At 38.3% G+C, this 16,061-nt stretch overlaps 1 protein-coding gene across 4 annotated transcripts in view; it reads left to right on the forward strand.

Annotated features, from left to right (window-relative positions):
- Nucleotides 1-16,061, forward strand: part of LOC129751056 (5'-nucleotidase domain-containing protein 1-like) — a 60,913-nt gene that overhangs the window by 31,861 nt on the left and 12,991 nt on the right. The window contains exon 2 of one of the 4 annotated variants that reach the window (XM_055746320.1): nt 3,171-4,954. In XM_055746320.1, coding sequence (XP_055602295.1) covers nt 3,407-4,945 — 1,539 coding nt within the window. In that variant the 5' untranslated portion in view covers nt 3,171-3,406 and the 3' untranslated portion in view covers nt 4,946-4,954. The remainder of the gene's footprint in view (nt 1-3,170; nt 4,955-16,061) is intronic. The other 3 variants (XM_055746319.1, XM_055746318.1, XM_055746321.1) reach the window with 3 other exon arrangements.

Genomic DNA, 16,061 nt, shown 5'->3' on the forward strand with positions numbered 1-16,061 from the left:
AGTTGTTCAGAAATGTAATACTTTGTTTCGAATGTACTTAAAATTTCCTTGACCTTATGAAAAGGCCTTTAATTGCTAAAAGGTTTTCGTGTGTAAATAAATCAACAATTACAATTACAATTACAATGTGCATAGGAAGAAAAACCTAGCACATTCGCTATGGATTCCATGAGCAAACAGTGTATACAGGAAGAGGTAATCATAATATCAATCTGGCAATATTATTTCAGATTCTTTTTTTGCAGGCGTTCTTGAATCGATACTCAAGGCTTTCGAACGCTGTACAATAATGCAGCAAGGAAAAAAACCGAACAGCAGCAGTAGCAGCAAACCTAACAACTAACAGCAGCAGGCTGATCGGCAGCAGCCTGCTGCTGTTAGTCACCCAATCACCCGATTCACACTTTTATTACGCATTCACTAATAAATTTACCGCTACACTCGATAACTCGCTAAGTTAACATTCACTATGCCAAAAAAAATTGAAAATTTACCGGTAATTGCCTCAGAAACATTTGGGCGTAAGTGCAAGTTGAACGAATCAAAGGACGAATGAGACAAATTTCCCCTCCAGCTGATCAGCAGCAGCGAGTTGGTTTGATCGATGTCGCACCCGATTCACACATTTCATTATGCATTTACTCACCAATTTACCGCTACACCACTTATTAAACAGCTTCTACGCCGAGAAAATTGAAAATTTTCCATAGTATTTACATCAGAAACATTTGGGCGTATGTGCAAGTTGAACGAATCAAAGGACGAAAGAAAAGAGACGAATGAAACAAATTTCCCCTCCAAACGACGAATGTGTTCAGACGTATGAACGATTTATGATTGGATATGTCGTATGTTCCTATATGATTAAAAAAAAGCTCTAAAAATTGCAAAAAAATAAATTCATCATGTGGAATATCTGACACAATTAGTTTCCATGAATATTGCGTATGTTTTGAAGGGTTATCGGCGAAGGAATAAAAATAGGATTTGAAAAACACTCTTCAAATTTCAGAAGCGTTTTTCTCGGTTCGGTGTTTCTGTTTCATTCGACGTAATGAAAGCTCACGCGAGATTTGTTTACTTCGACAGGGGTGTGTTATGGGTGTGTTACTTGTTTGCACGCTCTTAATTATTTGACAGGAAATGGGTAAAAGCAAGGGGGTGACAATCTGGTTCTTCTTGCGAACAAGAATCTTTTTTTTTCTATTCATCGGGAGAAACATTTATGGTGTTTTCCTCTCAAAGCAGTACAAAGTTGAAAAAGTCAAAATTTCAACCAAAGAGGAACCAGAATGATTGTTGTGTAAGTGTGCAATCATTCATAATTCTCTAGGATTTGACATCTAGTCCGGTTCCTTGACAGCAAAATGTCAGGTTTGTTATGGACCCACAAAATCGTGGGCCCGTAATTTTGATGGTTGTCAAAATCAATGACAAAGGATAGGGCCTATCACCCTATCACCAATGTAACACTCCTTTTAAGGAAACAAATTGTTAGCGAGCTGTTAAGTAGCTTTTGATTAGCCGAAGGGGTTGTCCACGTAATCCATCTCATTTCAATTTCTGTAACAGCAAGGCGTGATCAATGATGTCAAACGCTTTTCTCAGGTCCAAAAATAAGGCACCAGCATATCTACAGTTATTCAGATCATCGTACACGCCCTCCAAAAGTTCGGTTTTTGCAGTTAGAGTGCTGCATCCCTTTCTGAACCCATACTGGCGCGGGATTATGAGGTCATATCTTGTTAAATATTCATTTATTCGAGTGACAAGTAGTTTTTCAATGACTTTGTTCAAGACAGAGAGCGTTGAGATTGGACGGTAGTTTGATTCATTTGATCTATCACCTGACTTGAAGATAGGAGTTATGCGGGCTAGTTTCAATACATCAGGATAGACACCAGTTTCGATAGTTTCGTTAAGGAATGTTGGAAAAAGCCAACTGATGGGCTTTCACTGTAGCTATGGAAATATTATTAGGACCAGATGATTTGTTGGTGTGAATGGTTACTGATCTCTAACAAAACCTCTGCAACAGATGCCGGTCTCAAGAACAAGGAGGGCGGATGCGAACGAGTAGTATATACATAGTTATTGCAAAAGTTCTCGTTGATACTGTTCAATACTTGGGCTGGATCGGTTTGTACTTCATCGCCAAACTTGAGCGTGATGAGGTTGTGGTCTTTGGACTTACGACCCTGGGCTTCATTTAGGAGTTTCCAGGATTGCTTCGGGGTTGCCATTTGCAGAAGTCGAAAGTAATAGGGCCCGTTTGCAGTGACTTTTTAGCTTTTTTGCCGAATAACTGAATATTTTTACCGTAAAAACTTTGAAAGTGCGGTAAATAACTACTTGGTCGAATAAATTCCTGAACTCGTTGTTTCCCGGTTACTGTGGGGGTTGTACTCCATTTACCCGAAAACCATTGCCCAGAATGAAAAATCCCCAGAATTTCAATCGCCAGAAAGAACCATTCCCCAGAATTTTTTTTCCCCAGACGAACCATTCCCCAGAAAATTTTTCGCCAGAATGTACCATTTCCCAGAAATTTTTTCACCAGAATGAACCATTTACCAGAAATTTTTTCGCCAGAAGAACCATTTCCCAGAAAATTGAAAACATTTATCCTTACTAGAATTTATTAAAAAAAAAAGGAATTGTTGCAGAAGTCGAAAGTAAAAGGCCCGTTTGCAGTGACTTTTTAGTTTTGACAACCTTTTAGCTTTTTTGCCGAATAACTGAATATTTTTACCGTAAAAACTTTGAAGGGGCGGTAAATAACTACTTGGTCGAATAAATTACAGAACTCGTTGTTTCCCGGTTACTGTGGGGTAATATCGGGTTTTAACGGGTGTCCTAAAAAATTGTAACTTGATGTTTGGATATGACAACAAGGTAGTTTAAATTGATTGACAAACAAATCGAAATCAGTTAATTCACAGACCAACTTATCCATCTCACATGGAGGAGAAATTAAAATCAATAGGGTTTATTACTTTTTTGGCATGCATATCTTCGATATTGGAATTAGTATCTGCAACCTTTCTTGTTAATGTGCAATTTGTGAATCAGTCATTTTTTTAAAATAAAAATTAAAATCTCTTCATCGAACAACAATAATACAAACCAACAATGCTTGAAGACTTAAATCAGCGTATGCTCATTTTCAGCAGCCCCTGTTTCACAACACATTTGAAAGCAGGCATTATTTGTTTCTAGAAGCAGCAGCAGCACGCTTTTCCACCTCGTGGTTTCATCCGCTGGTATTGGTGGTGGTTGTCGCCGCTCGAGAACAACAACTGTGTCCATCTATTTTTTTTTCTACCGCGAGCGGCGAGCGAACTCGCAAAAGGGAAAAAATACCAACAAACAAACCTCGGTGGTCGGAGCCAACGAGTGAGCAAGCATGCGACCGGTACCCTCAGTGCTGATACGACTTGGCAGCGGTGCGTTTCCTTTCAGTAGTTCGGCTGCGGTGCTGGTGCGATCGATTCCGGGAACTTCCCAGAGTTGCTGCTGTCGTCGCGAGCTAAGTGTTTTTGCGGTCGGTGCTGAAAGATATTGGCGGAAACAGACTCGGACACAACAGAACGCTACTAGTCGGCGTAGTTTATCGCGTTATTCGGCAAACAGGATCATGACCGGGGTAGATACGTTCTGCATTGCGGATTACGATTGCGTTGGATTCGATTTGGATAACACTTTGCTGCGCTACCAGGTCGGCAATGTGATCGAGCTCGAGTATGATATCATGTCCAGATTTTTGGTTGAGCAACGAGGATACTCGGCCAAGTACCTGTTGCAACCACCTGATTTGGACTTTCTGCAGAAGGGACTGGTCATTGATTTTCAGCGTGGCAATATACTGAAGCTTTCGGCCGATGGAACGATCCATCAAGCTACCCACGGAACGAAGAAGATGGCCGAGGCTGAGATAATTGCATATTACGGTGACGAAAAGAAGTGGGAAGTTACCAATGAGTATTGCCAGAATATGCTGGTCGCATGGAATGGGCCTTTGTCCGAGAAAATTCGGACCGTGCTCGACTATTTTGATATCTGTTCGACGATGATATTCGGCAGGATTATCGATACGTTGGATGAAGAAGCACACGAGCGAATAGGACACTATAATGTTTGGCCGGATATTCTGGACTCGTTAGTATTCATGTATTCCCGCGAGCATTTTGGTCAGAATATCGGAGGGTATTTTGAGGCATTGAAACAGAACCCCGATAAATACCTGCAGAAAACATCACCCAAACTTATTTCGTGGTTACGAGAGTTGAAGAAATCGAAAACGACATTCTTAGTGACAGGATCGCACATCGATTTCGCTAATTTTTCTGCCTCCTACGCGTTAGGCCCAGATTGGCCAGAGCTGTTCGATGTGATTGTTGGCTTCGCTAAGAAACCAGGTTTCTTCACGGGTGCCAAGCCCTTCGTAATGCTAGATGGTTCCACCGAAATGGAACCGGTGACTCCGGCCCAGCTGGAACGACATCACGTGTATTCTCAGGGCAACTGGCGCGATTTGACCATACTTTTGCAGCGGTTATCGCACAAGGAAAACCCTCGTTATCTCTATGTGGGCGATAATCTCATCCAGGACGTTTACACGCCCTCGAAATACACCAAAGCGGACACCATCGCCATTGTGGAAGAAATGGCAGCCGAAGGCATGAAGGATCATCCCCACTCACATCCGGATGCTCGCTATCTGCAGTCGCAATTCTGGGGGTCCTACTTCCTTGCCGGTCCAAACCGTCAATACGAGGAACCATCACTTTGGGCACACGTCATCAAACGATACGCACGAATCTGCGTACCCAGCATGGACGAAGTTGCCCAATATCCGGTAGATCACAGCTACAACAGCTTCACGGAAGGTGTCGCCTGTGCCGATGGGTACTATCCAGCCGAACCGATGAAACTAGTCATCTAAAATGAATAGGTAAGAATACAATTTTCTTTTTTTTTTTTTGAATGTTTAATCGAGTTGAAGGAAAATCCTTATCTACAAACAATTTCTGGTTAGCTTCCGTGACATTTATTTGACCTTTAATTTGCTGAAACCAGTGACTCAGATTCTTATGTGGGAAGCCAAGCGATTGTTGATTTTTTTTCGCTGTCGCGACCAAAATATTTTGTTTTACACACCGTACGATATCATCGAACACAAGAAAACGAAAAGAAACCCTTGTTAATTCAGCATACTTTCGATTGCCGAATCCCGAGGTTTCCGCTTTTAAATGTTTACACACATTCGAAAACGAAAGTATACTTTTCTGTGTCATTTTTTAATTACAATTTATATTGAAAGAAATCGTCATTGAAGAAATCCTCAAAAATGTGAACATTTAAACTACGTTTCCATTCAAATCTAAATGGTACTGCTGTTTACGCTTTACGGAACGACGATTTAATTGATTAGCTTCCGGTCCTTAACAGGTACCTGACGATAAAACAATGTTAAAGCTTTAAATTATAAACCTTGACATCGCTCTTTCAACGGAGAACCATCATCTCATGTAGATTGTACGATAACACTGAGTGGAGAAACGTTATCACGAAAGCATCTTTCCTCCTTATTTTAAACCACATCATCGTGTCGTGTCGCTTTGTTCGGCCAACAAAAAGTCTAAACAACAAAACCAGAGCGCACAGAGCGCTACTTTCCTGAAGCGGTAGCCGTTTCGTCTTTTTTTAATTGCCGTCATCAACTAGACGCGATTGTTGTTAACGACTAGGCACTCACGCGCTCGAAATTCCGCTTGGACTAGGTTGTGTGTCATCATCGCCATTCGTTCTTAGGTTGGTTTGTTGTTATGGATTTAGGCGGCGAGCTAACTGATTGAGAATCAGTTAAACAGTCAGCAGTCTCGTTTGAACTACGGTACGTTGCACATCGTGTGTGTGAGCTGAATCGAAATCTAATTTATTTTTCTTCTCTCCTTCCACACGCTATTGTCGAGCGGTGCAATGACCCACAACGATACACCAAGGTCATCGAAAAATGAAGTTCGAGTGCGGAAATATCACGAAAATTATGCTGGGCCATATCTCGTTATGGCTGAAACAAATGTCGGAAATATATCTGCTGCGAAGATTGCTAAAAGTCTGGTGAAGAAATTTGGTGACGATTTTATACGTGCTATGCCGGTTTCTAAAACCAAAATGAAAATTTTGATGCGATCGAGGGATGCTGCTAATGAAATAGCAGGCATCGGTACCTCAAATGAAGTGCGTTTTTTTATCCCCCAACGGCTGGTGGAGTGCCTTGGGGTAGCCTATATTGAGCCGGATATTTGTGATGAAGAATTGAAGTTTGCTAATGCGTACGATAAACGCAAGTCGAATCAAGTTGATAACCCGGAGATAGTTCATGCTCGTCGTGTGCTTAGAAAATTAGCTGATGATAAAGAGGAAGCCCTGTTTACGGTGATTTTTACTTTCGCTGGGCAGAGTTTACCTACTCACATCGAGTTGAATAGAGTGCTTTATTCTGTTAAGCAGTACATTTATCCTGTCCGCCAGTGTGGTAACTGCTGGCGCTTGGGACATGATAAAAAAGGATGCAAGAGTGCTAAACGCTGTAACCAATGCTTGGAGCAAGTGGGCGGCGAAGATCATGCATGTGAAAATAGTGAGCCCCAGTGCGTTAACTGTTTGGGCTCCCATCGGGCCAATGATCACAAGCTTTGTCCGAAAATAATTCAAAAAAAGAAAACCGATAAAGAGCGGCGCGACACTTTTTCACAAGGACGTGTCGATTGGTTTTGTGGAACAACTTCAAATGAATCATCAAACTCACTAACTATCATCTCCCAACCAACAACAAAATCCACCGTGGCAGTTGCTTGCCAAACAAGTAATGTTGACAAGAATGGGTCTAATCCTTCCAGCAAACGTCGTCATAATGTCGATTCGGACGATGAGCTTCCCCAACTTGAAGTTAACATTTCTGACGGGGTTTGCGATTCGATCCGATCGACGATTGAATCTACTGAGGTCATCGATATCGTTGCAGAGGCTCTGGAAGTTCCTGAGGAAGATGTTGAAACTCGACAAAAAATTCAACAAATGGTTTTGGAGAGAATTTCGGATGTTGTAAGTGATAAAATGAAAGGATATTTTGCTAATCTCAGATTATGAAAAACACCACACCGAGCACTTTAACAGCCACCGTTCCTCTGCAATGTCTACAATGGAATTGTAGAGGGATAAATAGTAAACGCTCATCTTTAATCCAGCTCATAAATACACACAATATCAATATTTCGCTTTTGAGTGAAACACATCTCGACAATCACACAAACTTTAGTCTACCGCAGCACACCATTTTTCGTAAAGATCACAGACGAAACTCGATGGGCGTAGCCATCGCGATTCGTTCAGAACTGAATCCCGTAGCATTTCCTATTGCACTGTCAGCGGATATTCAAGCCGTTGCCTGCCAGATCAAATACATCTCCGGGTTGATCACTATTGTATCTGTGTACATACACCCGCAAGCCAACATATCGCAGACTCAGTTTGATAATTTTTTATCAACCGTTCCGAAACCGTGCATCATTGGAGGAGACTTTAACGCAAAACATCACCTATGGGGAAGCGATCATGGAAACACACGTGGAGACCGTCTTCATCAAGCCATCGAAACATCTCATCTCGTCATTCTCAACAATGGTCAGCCAACTAGGTTTGATGTAAACCGGTCGTGGGGCGCAATTGATATCACGCTGGTTTCTTCGAGCCTTAGTTTGTGCTTCGACTGGGAGGTTTTGGATTCACCAAATGGAAGCGATCATTTTCCGATAGTTTTTCATTCGAGTACTACATGCGCGATGAAATTCTACTCTGGAATCAATGTTCGGAAAATCGACTGGGAACGTTTTACCGGAAGCCTCGAGGAATCATTCGTCGAAAATGGAGAACCGGATAGCTTTGATGTCTTCTTTGAGCTGATTTGGCAAGCACTGCGCAGATCCTGTCCATCAGTAAACTCGAACCACACTCGCCGAATACCGCAACCCTATTGGGACGAAGAGCTAACAGAAGCGAAGAAAGCCACCAGAGTTGCTTTCCGCGCTTGGAAACGAGAGCTGTCAACCGAAGCTTACGAAGGGTACGCTAATACAGAACGAAGGTTCAGAAATTTGGTACGCGAGAAGAAGAGGAAAACTTGGCAACATTTTTGTGATAGTTGTGATAGTTCTACGTCCCTCACAACCTTATGGAGGATGGCTAGAAGATTCAAAGGGCGCGGAGAGCCATCAAAAAACCTTAGAATTTCGGACAATTTGGCCAACGATGTTTTGGACAAGTTGGCTCCCTCATCTGCCAAAAATCCACCCCCGGCTTTTCTACAATGTTCGTGTTGCCCTCAAACTGGTTTACCATTCTCAGTATCGGATATTCAAGCAGTTTTAAAAATCGGTAAAGATTCGGCTCCTGGTTTGGATGGTGTTCCATATTCCGTCATAAATCATCTCCCATGGGCGGCGCTTAGTCAGTTGCGAAAAATCTATTGCCAAATTTTTGCTTCAGGAAGAATTCCGGAAAGCTGGAAAACCTTTAAAATTGTACCGATTCCTAAAAGTGGTCATGATCCGATTTCTCCTTCTGCTGTTCGCCCAATCGCGTTAGCTTCATGTTTTCGCAAAGTGTATGAACTCATAATCAAAGATCGACTAGAACATTTCATCGAAAACAACAACTTATTCCCTTCAGCTATCAACGGTTTTAGGAAAGGACGAGGAACAATGGATGCGTTGTTTCCCCTGATTAATGAAGCTTCTTTAGCTTTGAAAAGAAGAGAGCATGTGGTGATATGTAGCCTCGATATCAAAGCCGCCTACGACAACGTGGAAATTAATGTTCTGGTCCGCGAATTACGCTCATTAACAGTCCCTGAATGCCTAGTAAGAAGTATCTTCCATCTTTTTGAAGAAAGGAATTTGTGCATTTCAAATGGATTAGATTCAATATCTAGGACAACGTGGAAAGGCCTTCCTCAGGGATCTCCACTAAGTCCGTTATGCTTTAATGTTGTGATCAGTGGATTGATCAACAGTGTCCCTCCTGATGTGATAACCGTAAATTACGCCGATGACACAACAATTGCTGTAAGAGGAACCTCGCTGGAGCATAGTTGCGAATCTCTCCAAAGGGCAGTGGATATAGTTGTGGAAAATATTTTCGACCTTGGGTTAGAACTTTCGCCCACGAAATGTAAGTGCCTTCTGATCTCGACACAACAATGCGATAATCCCCCAGAAATAAATATCGGCGGTTGCACTTTGGAATACGTCAGATCCCTGAGGTTACTCGGCATGTACCTCACACGAAATCTGTCGTGGTCGTGTCATATTAGAGAGGTACAAAAACGTACGGCTCCGTATCTTAACTTTCTACGAAGCATATCGGGCCAGTCATGGGGAGCACATCCAGCAGCAATGTTAGCTATTTTCAAGTCATGTGTGAGATCAATATTGGAATACGGTTCCATATTTATGACGGAGTTAACACAAAAAGAAGCCATCGTTTTGGATAGACTACAATGGGCAGGAATTCGAATCTGTTTGGGCTCCACAAAAACCACCCACACAGGTTCACTCGAAGTGATGGCTGGTATTATTCCGCTGCAACAAAGAAGAGAACTTGCTGTCATGCGTTTTGTAAATAAAAGAGCGTCACTTTCTTCTTGGCATGGTCAATACTCCAGACCGATCTTGGAAGGTGGCTTAGTGGCTACGGGAATACACCGCGCCATAAGAATGCTTAACGAATTTATTCCACTTGAACAGCCTCTAAATAATCTCCCATGCTACATGGTCAACCGTGAAGTTGTAAGAACAATAATATCCATTGATCTCACTGTTAAACGGTTATGTTCAGAACACCAGAACTCATCGGCAGCTGATTTGGTTTCAAACTATCTCTTGGAAGTGTATGCCAACGCGAAAATCTTGGCAACTGACGGGTCGAAAGATATACACGGCACAGGTTATGCTGTGGTAAATAGTTTTGGAGCGCCTGCAGAAGGGATCAAACTCGACAGTAAAGCATCAGTTTATATGGCAGAGCTTCTAGCAATCAGGCATGCTGCGAAAATGATCGTAAGCCTTCCTGTTGCTCAGTATATTATTCTAACCGATAGTTTGAGTTGTCTCACGAGCCTTCAAAAAATCAACATCAATCAAAAATATCCCGTTGCTTGGTACGATATAAAAGCTTCCATTCTTGAAGGACAAAGAATGGGGCACGAGATCCATCTGATATGGGTTCCGTCTCACAGAGGTATTCCAATGAACGAGTTGGCAGATCAAGAGGCGAAAAGTGCGTGCATCAATGGTGGTACAGCAGATTATATTTTAACATCATTCGACATCCAGTTTCCGATTCGGCGTACAACAGTGCACAAATGGCAAGCAAAGTGGAATGCAGGAACTAAAGGACGTTTCTGTCACAGCATCATCTCTAACGTTTCGCTCCAACCATGGTTTAGTAGCTTGGATCTCAACCGCAGACAAATTGTAATCCTTTCCAAATTAATATCAAATCATTCACGGCTCCCTGCTCATCTGACTAGAAATGGTATCCTATTGGACGCGACGTGCAGTTGTGGCGAATCCATCGCAGATCCTGATCACATTATCTTCGCATGCAGCAGATTTGAAAATCTTCGTAGACCTATTTGGCGAATTTTAATGAAAAAAGGAATTCCACCCGATATTCATTTGATACTAAAAAAGAAAGACATTGAATTATATAAAACGATAGCTAATTTTGTAATTGAATGTAAAATAGACATGTAAGTAGAAGAGTAATTAACACTTGGCCGGTTATGTTATAGAGGTAAAGCCAATAAAAAAATTAAAAAAAAAAAAAAAAAAAAAAGTTAAACAGTCAGCTGCAGGGCCGTAGGAAGAACCGACTCATGGGGGGGGTTTTGAAGACTGAAATTAACCAATTATGTTGCCCAACAATGCACGAACGAATAAATTAAAACAAATTATGCTCGTACCCATATGATTATTCATTTTTAAGTACTCATTAATAGTTTTCGTATTTAATCGTTACTTTCAAAAAGTGGTCCTTAACCTAAAGGGTTGCCCAAATTTTTAATTTTTTTTTCTTAAGAAACAAAATATGGAATTTGCTTTCATCGATGCTAAAATTCTTTGAATTTGTTTAGGAGTCAGGTAGATAAAACTTATTTGATTTGAGCACCAAATAATTTCTTTTTAGAATAGTCTTCAAAACTTATTCTATACTCAAAACAAACAAGCCCAATCTTCCAAACTCTTTTGCAAATTCCAAGATTATAGCCTTTGATGAAAAAAAATAAAAATTAAAAAAAACGCGATAAAAAATTTTTGGATCAAATTTTCTTGATGCAAACTTGAATCAAATGTATGATTTTAGTTTGAAATGGCTTTCAAAAAACTGCAAAATTAAAAATGTTAAATAATACACCGAGAAAAAATTGAATTATGTGCATAATTTTTAGGGTGAAAATCATGAACAGCAAATATTTTTATAAAAATCAATTCCATAATGAATGTCCTGTGAATGATTTTTTTTTTTTAATTTGTAATTTTTTTTGCTTAAAAAGAAATAAAGAAAACTATATAATTCTTCTTTATATTTGCGATTTTCAACCGATTTGTGTATGCAAATTCATTTTGATTAAAAATTAAAAATCTGGAAATTGAATTGTCAAGCAAATTTGTAAGTTTATGTTCTTTTGAATTCCTCAACAATTTTATGTTGATTGAAAAACTCATTTACAAGCTAAATCTTTTTCAGAATTTTGAATCTGCATTCTGAATCTGATTTCTGAACCTTATTTCAAAAATTGATGGATGAATCTGTTTCCGAATTTCTATACGATTTCTGAAATGTACAAAAAATACGTTTTCCTAATCTTAATTCCAGATCAGAATTTTATGAGCCAAGTTTTAGAGCCTTCATTCATGAATGTTTTATTTTAATTCTGTAGTTCTGATTTAATCTTTATTCATTATTTCAATTATTTATTTTTAACCTGTATTGCGAATCTGTGTTAATTGAAATGTTTATTAAAACAAAATGTGAAGTTCCAATCATGAATCTGAATCTGAGTTTCAATTTTGGATCGCCATTTGAAAGTTTTAAATGATTAAATTTTGTGTAGTAATTAAGAATGGAATATAAAAAAATCTTCTTTTTTCATATTCGCAAAACTATTCTCAAAATATTGAAAATGTATATGATTTGCGAAAAACATAATTCAAATTGATATGAAATCCAAAACCAAATTTGACCAGAATTTCAAAGCAGCTTTTCATTTCTAATTTCTTATGATTATTCGTACTGAAAATTAAAAATCTTAAACTGAATACAGAATCAGAAATACGAAAAAAGAAATACAATCTTGGTAATGAGAAAATGGAACCAGAACCTCGGAAATGGGTTTAATTTAAAATTCAATATTCAGACCAGAATTTCTTTAAACAAGTGAAAAAAATTTAAAAAACTTTAGCCGAATTTTGAACTTGGGGTGGGTTTTTGAGGTTTCGGTATTGATTTTTAGTCAAGATTGTTACTCTTGAATAACTAAAATCTGTTATCATAATTTGGTTATGAATTTTAAATTTTGAGTGCAGAGAAGAATACTTCGCTTGCTTTTTTGGACCTTCATGGGGGGGGTTTAACCCCCAAAACCCCCCCCGTTCCTACGGCCATGGTCAGCTGTTTAAATACGAAACAGAAATTAGCTGCCCTAATCTATTCAAATACCTACATGAATAGCTTCAGAGGTATTTTAAAGTATCTAAATCTTTATTGTTGATTTTTTGTTTGGCATTTAAAAATAAAACTGAGCTTAATTTTCTTATCTTTAGAAATCTTTCAATTTCCGCTAAAGTTAAATTCGAGGCATACCGTCAACTGGGGCAACATGCAACAATTCACAACTTCAATGGCTTCTAAAATCTTAATGCTTACAGAAAATCGTACCTCCTGTGGATCAAAAGTTTTAAGGGTGATAGGACACCAAACTAACGTAGTCAGAAAAATTATTGGTTTTACCAGTTTTTTTTAATTTACGAAAACATGCGATTTTCACCTTCATGAAAATAAATCTTAGGATGGATGAAATTTTAATGTTAACAAACGCATAATACAAAACAATCATAACGCAGCATATGGAAACACGATTTATGAGATCTAGTTCAGATTTTCATTTTGTTGCATTTTGCCCCAGACAGCTAACTGAATTATAAAAATATTTATTTAAAAAAATTTGGTGATTGTCCGAAAAATATTTATACACCAACAGTGTTGGTATAGAGTAATGAAAGCAATATAAAGTTTGTAGGTGATATCATTAAACTAGGCTTGCCAGATGGTTTTAAAAAAAAGCGGGACATTTTGAGAGAAAAAAGCGGGACACAGCCGAAAAAAGCGGGACATTTTTAAATCTGTTAGAAAAAGTCATGAAATTTGTATATCGGACCGCTGCAAAAAATGACTTTTTGCTCCCATATGTATTTTCGATGCCTTTTGGATCACCAAGCAGCACTGTAAAATATGAGATGATTTGCTTGATTCCTGAGTACACAGAAATTTTGTTTGACTATTACGTGTCACTGAAACTGCAACCTTCAAAATAAATCAACCTGTAATTAACAAAACCTGTAATTTTAAATTGTTTTCTCGAAAGTTAACGAAGATTCATTTATTATTACAGCAAATGTCCTTTTAAAAAAGATGTACACTTAAAATTAAATGTCACGTAATTTGTTTTTCGACCTGTAAAATTACGGTAAATGTCCTGCTCCTTTTTGTTACAGGACACTTGCGTAATTTTACAGGAAATAATTTCTGCTGTATAAGCGCGGCGCCTTTCAATTTTGTAAGGAAATGTGTATGGAAGGTGATTTTTTTTTAACATTAAATCATCCAGGAAATTCAAGTAAGCATTAAATGAAGTTGGTCTTTGACTTTTGGTATTGACTTTTCTTAAGCTTCAGTTTTTGCTAACATGACATGCAGCTAGGCATTTCATGAACAAAGTTATAACCATTTCAGAAAAAAAATCTGAATCCATTAACAATTTTTTTTAAATTTCAGACTTTGCTTGCTAGAGCTTTTAATAATTTCATAAAATGTTTTTGCAAAGGTTATATAAATCAATAAATTCCCTAGCTATGCAAAGCAGTTTTTTGCGATTTTTTATTTTCATTCTACGGTAACACAGCTTTCAAATAAGCAGTCAAAATCGCTAAAATTAAAAAAATAATTTTGAAAATAATAATTTTGTATACCATCGAAGATTTTTTCTGAAGTACAAATTCTGTTTGCTGAATTGTACTGCCAGAATCAAGGAATATTTATCATCTAATGTTATATATTTTGGAACTTCCAGTACACCACTGGAGACATTTGAATGAAAAAAATTGTTTACCCATCCAAATTTCCATACAAAATTAAAACTCGTTGCGCTAATTCAGGACTGCGTAGATCGCTCGCTTCCACAAATTTGATTGCTTTTTCTGACACCAAAAACAACCAAAAAAAAGTTATGGGAGGTGTAAAATTTTAAGAATTTGAATTTTCCATACAAAGCTTGCAAAAAAGATATGTACTTTTGACTTTTGACCACTAGCATTTCTTAGAATCAGATCATTTTAGTAACATTGTTAAACGAATTGAAAAGCTACATGCAAAGTAATATCTTGGCGCTCAAAATCTGAGAGATTGCTATCTCAAATGAATTCGTCAAAATAAACCTATTTCAAGTCGAATTTCGTGATATGTATGTATCGATGCGATGAGGTGTATTCTTGAACAATTAATATTTAATTCAAAATTAAATCTCCTGAATTTTTGTTATATGTAAAGATGAATTAGTTAGGTGCAGTCTGAATATAACAATGATATCAAATTCTGGATAACTTTCATTTTGAAAACTTGGTTGAAAAAAAAGCGGGACATTTTGACTAAAAAGCGGGACGGCGGGACACTTTCGAAAAAAGCGGGACATGTCCCGCTTTTGCGGGACGGATGGCAACCCTACATTAAACCAATCCGTCATACTAGGTAAAGTTTTTTTATGTCATCGAAAAATGTAAAAAAATGTACATCTATTGCTCGATTTTTTAAATTTTTTATGACAATCAAAAACTTTAAAAAACTCTTTCAAGATGTTAAAAACTATGTCATCATCAATTTATTATCATTCAATGATAACTTTATCACAGTATATTGAGGTAAAAATGGAATGAGTGTTGTGGTATACAAATGTTGCATCTAACCCTGCTTTTGCATGATGCCCCGTTTGACGGTACCCTAAATTCGAGCTTATTCATGTATTTTGCTCGAAGAACTTTTTATCATCCAAGCTGTCCCAACTTACCTAAAATTCTTTTGGGTTTTTTTGAGTCACGTTGGCAGGGTGGCCAGCGAATCGGGAAAAACGGGAAAAACCGGGAATTTCAAATCAAAACCGGAAAAATTCTTTATTGATCATTTTTTCTGTGAATAAACCTAATGAGTTCTAAATTTCATTAATATTATCATTTTTGTAGAGAAATGAATCCAACTTAGATGAAATTTCAGGGACTAGATAAGGGAAAATTGATGTTGAAAAACATGCGAAAAAAATTCGCCTTGTCTCCCGGTGAGACTTGAACCCACATCTTGCGCCTCTCCGGGCCCATGTATTAACATTCTACTACAGGAGACCAACCTGGCATATGAATATTATACTGGTTGAGTGTCGATGTCTATCGGAATGAAGGGAATAGTTCTCCCATGTGATCATAATCATTTTTCTTGGTCTATTTCTATTCCCATCTTTTCATCTTACGGTAGTTGGACTCAAATTTGGATATTTTAGGCACGGCAAGATTTGCATTGCCTTCTCATTTTTTTTAAAGCGATATAAAATCGGGATCTAAATGCCATGTTGAAATGTGGGGCATTTCTTGAAAAATCTAAATTTTTATAGATCTGCGTATACCTTGCAGTGCTCTGAAGGGTTCGAGTTCCAAATATATTGAGATTTTTTT

The sequence above is a fragment of the Uranotaenia lowii genome, chromosome 3, assembly GCF_029784155.1.
Source record: "Uranotaenia lowii strain MFRU-FL chromosome 3, ASM2978415v1, whole genome shotgun sequence".
Taxonomy (NCBI): domain Eukaryota; kingdom Metazoa; phylum Arthropoda; class Insecta; order Diptera; family Culicidae; genus Uranotaenia; species Uranotaenia lowii.